At 36.6% G+C, this 3,864-nt stretch overlaps 1 protein-coding gene across 1 annotated transcript; it reads right to left on the reverse strand.

Annotated features, from left to right (window-relative positions):
- Window positions 1-270: 270 nt before the first annotated feature.
- On the reverse strand, window positions 271-2,762 carry LOC106301760 (prolyl 4-hydroxylase 5-like). The gene is made up of 8 exons (XM_013738230.1): window positions 2,420-2,762; window positions 2,259-2,346; window positions 1,441-1,538; window positions 1,250-1,347; window positions 1,048-1,177; window positions 767-954; window positions 579-672; window positions 271-487 (listed from the first exon to the last, which is right to left on the reverse strand). Exons 1-7 carry the CDS (start codon window positions 2,623-2,625, stop codon window positions 599-601), a joined length of 882 nt encoding a protein of 293 aa, XP_013593684.1. The 5' UTR covers window positions 2,626-2,762; the 3' UTR covers window positions 271-487; window positions 579-598.
- Between the last annotated feature and the right edge of the window lie 1,102 nt (window positions 2,763-3,864).

Here is a 3,864-nt window from a genome sequence, read left to right on the forward strand (position 1 = left end):
AACCCTAAGTCTAGATTAGTTAAATCTAGGGGTATAAATATATTTTACCATTCGTTAAAAGTGAAAGTAAAAATAGTTAGTGTAAACATAAAAAGTAGTATTAGTAACGTAATATTTTGGATCTAGGAATGCACATGCTTAAAGATTCACTTATATTTCGAAATCTCAAATTTGGACAATACCATCCCGTCCCAGCTGACAAACCGTGCCTGTACTGGAATAAACCGAGCACAGTTCCTGAATGTGTTTTACCAGTCTTAAAACAGCGTGTGGTTGTATTAAATTATTGAAGTCATAAGAACTCAGACAGAACATGTAAAGTTACAAAAAATCTCAAATAGTTTAAAAGAAAAAGTTCAAATATCGCTCATGATATCATAAAACACAGCCTTCAATTTCCTAAGGATCATTTCTCACTTCAAAAGGGAAATACAACAATACATCTGTTTGTAACTGTATCCACACAAACTCGTGCTGTCGTGTAACCCTACAAATAATTAAAAAAAAGTTGAAGATAAAAGACTGGATGCAATTTTGAACATGTCAGTAATAGATAGTTCAAGATTTTAAGAGATTACCTCCTCTTATCTTAGTTTTCTTAAACCTTGAACTCATGGACGTGGAACCATTTCGTGGATGACCATTTGTTTCCTTTCACCACTGGACATCCACCTGAAAATCAAAGCAGACGATATAGAAATTTAGAGACATCAATATTATTCTCACTGAAAGAAAAAAAGAGTTTTTGGTTGTTGAATCTCTTCACCGTGCAAACTGGAAGGGTCTAGAGAGGCATCAGGTCTCATGTTCCAGAAAAGTAAAGCATCTCTTTTCTTTGGTAGAACAGAGAGTCCTTCTTTGCCACATTCCGAGAGCTGGTTCCACCATGGGACTGCACTTATGTTTCCTTTTGCTGCTGGGAACACGGTCTCGCCACCATCATCAACATCCGAGCTAATGTATTGTGTTGAAAAAAGAAGATTAAAAACACGTAAAGAAATATCTCTTAGCTAAAAAAGAGATTATGAGATTCTTTTGGTTACTTACAGGTACATAAGAACAGTGGCTATTCGTTGTCCTCCGTTCTTGGTGTTGAACTCATCTAAGAAATAATCATAGTGAGGCTCATACTTCTGGCCAACTTGGTAGTGAAGAACCTGAAGACCTTCTCCATTTTCTACAAACAAACAATGATCCACAAAATCAAAGATATGATGATTAACTCCAACCTTGCAAAAAGGGAACGTACCAACAGGAATGAAGGTGAAATCTGAAATCCTTTGCTCAATCCTCTCGACAACTTCGTCATGTCCTCTTTTGAGAAAAGTTCCAGAGCTGGTCCTTACTCTGAGCAGAGACCGTATACACAAAAAACCTTGCCAAGTTAAAAATAAGAAGAAGCAAAAAAAAAAAAAAAAAAGGAAAGAGTGGATAAATCACCTGCTATCTTTGCTGCCACCGGTTTTCTCATCAACCACAGTTGACTTAACCATGTTGGGTTTAGCGAGACTGATCAGGTGCTCACATTCATCATTGGTCTAAAAGAAACGGAAACGAAAAGAAAGCCCAAAGATCACATCTCAGACATTTCAATTAAACAACTCTTTTCAGACACAAACCCCCAGAATCACATTTCTAATCTTGTCATGGGTAAGCGAGAGAAAAATGTGTGTTTCCCTCCCTCTACGCCATGTTCACTGAACATTTCCATTAGCAAGGAGAATGGGATCACAAAATCAAATCTTCCTAGTATGAACAAGCAGCAGTGCATGCTCTGTGGCGAGAGAGAAATAGGATCAAGCATGAGGAAACCCCAATGCCTATTGAGATAGTGATGACGCTGTTGGAAAAAGGAATGAGGAATAAATTGAGCTTGTTGAGAACTAAAGGAGTGAAGGGTTGGGAAGAAGGCTTACAATTTTAGTTTAGTACTAGAATGTAAATTTCTTTGAAGTCTTAAATATAGGGTTTATGAATTTAAAGAATAGAGGTTACACTTGATGTAAGAAGGGTTTTTTTGATGAATAAATTTAGTGTTCATTCAAAAAAAAAAAAAAAAAAAAAAGCTCAAATCTTTCAATGAGGGAAACAAGTGTGTTCCTCTCCATAAGTCATATTTAGCACTCAACACTAAGATTAAAGAAGATCTAAACCTAACCTCCACAAGAGCACAAAGTCAACTTGATCAATCAAAATAAAAATCTCAACCTTAGCTTTTTATCTTGTCAGACAAGAAATAATAAATAAAAAAAGATTACCAAGAAATTGTGGTAAACAACAGCTCTAGGCTCCCACGATATCACTTCAACCCAACGCTCCCCGTTCCCTTCCTCGTCTCCTCCATTACTATTATCAAAATTTCACACAAAACAAACTCAGGAAAATTCAATTCGAATTCAAATCGTTAATCACTACTAACCTCTCCTCCTGGCTCTTCCGTACAATGTTGGTCAAATCGTTGGGTTTTGACGAGTTTCTGTTGGCATTTGGAAGTGACAAGATCCCCAGACCCAGAAGTATCATAATCACCACGAGAAGACCGATGAGCACCGTGAAGGCTTGAGTCGATCGCGATGCTGATTTTCGCGGTTGGTAGCGAAGGTTGTTCTTCGATTTCCCCGCCATTGGTTATTGATCTTTTGTTTCTCTTTCAAGATCTAAATGATTAACATTGAACAAGAGTAGTTAAAGAGAAGCTTTTGAGTTTATTTATAAATCTTTAAATAATTATTTTTATTATTATTGTGTAATTTCGTGTGAGATTGATTCTCTTCTTCTCTTCGTGTTTGTCTTCTTTTAGGAAGGTGGCTTTGACTTTTATAACATTGACTCAGCCCCTTTCATTTTCTTATATTTCTTGTTTTGTTCCAAATACTTTTGGTAATCTAGTTGTCACCCCCTAATTCGTTTTGTCCATTAGTGTGACATACTTTTACCGTTTAGTACAATGTCCTCAATTTAATTGGCACTAATCTATATGTTCCTCACATTTTTAGCTTAAAATAATTGAGTGGTTGGAATAGAAAAAAGTCTCTTGCTGGATTATTTTAGCTGCGAATGGGTGGCAATAAAGAACATTTCGTGATCACTTAGATGATATTAAACATTCCAAGGTGAAACAAATTTGCTCGTAGGTGAAATAAACTTATAAATAAAAAACTGTTATAAAAAGAACTAGGATTTTATTGTATCGTAGGAATTTAAATAATGGCAAAATTTTATACCCGTAGAATTTTTAACACTGATATAGAGAGAGAGAATTTCTTATTATAGAGAGAGAAGAGATTGAGGTGTGTCGTTACAATGAACGAAAACGTTCGTATATATAGAAAGAAATTTACTGTGCAAATAGTGCAGCGGACCCCACATCTTTTTATATTTTCAACGAAACACGGCTGCACCTTATCTTTGAATTTCGTAACACTCCCCCTTGGGGCCTTGGGGGCCGGTGTCACTATCCGCTCTCGCTTAACGTCTTTGTTGCCTCGTTAAAAACCTTTCTTGTAAAACCCAATGAGAAAAACCATAGTAAGGTAAAAAGAGTACAACCACGTAAGCTCCCCCTCGAATAAGCGGTCATAGATCCTTCTGATGACGCATTCCAATGTTATGGATGTGTTTTCTGAATACCGAGGTAGAGAGTGATTTTGTGAAGAGGTCGGCTGCATTGTCGCATGATCGAATATATCTTACTTCAATCTCTTTATTCTTCTCGAGCTCTTGAGTGTATGAGAAGAACTTCGGAGGTATATGTATGGTTCTATCGCTTTTGATATATCCTTCCTTCGTTTGAGCAACACATGCCGCGTTATCTTCATATAGAATAGTTGGCTCCGTATTTTCGTCAATCCCACTGCTTGAACA

This window comes from Brassica oleracea, chromosome C7 (assembly GCF_000695525.1).
Source record: "Brassica oleracea var. oleracea cultivar TO1000 chromosome C7, BOL, whole genome shotgun sequence".
Taxonomy (NCBI): Eukaryota; Viridiplantae; Streptophyta; class Magnoliopsida; order Brassicales; family Brassicaceae; genus Brassica; species Brassica oleracea.

Excerpts from the sequence above, each read along its gene's own strand:
- LOC106301760 (XM_013738230.1), bottom strand. The coding sequence starts at position 2,625 with ATGGCGGGGAAATCGAAGAACAACCTTCGCTACCAACCGCGAAAATCA. Across the intron at positions 1,348-1,440 it reads GGTGGCAGCAAAGATAGCAG|AGTAAGGACCAGCTCTGGAA; the intron begins GTGATTTATCCA and ends GTCTCTGCTCAG. Across the intron at positions 673-766 it reads AGACCCTTCCAGTTTGCACG|GTGGATGTCCAGTGGTGAAA; the intron begins GTGAAGAGATTC and ends TTTGATTTTCAG.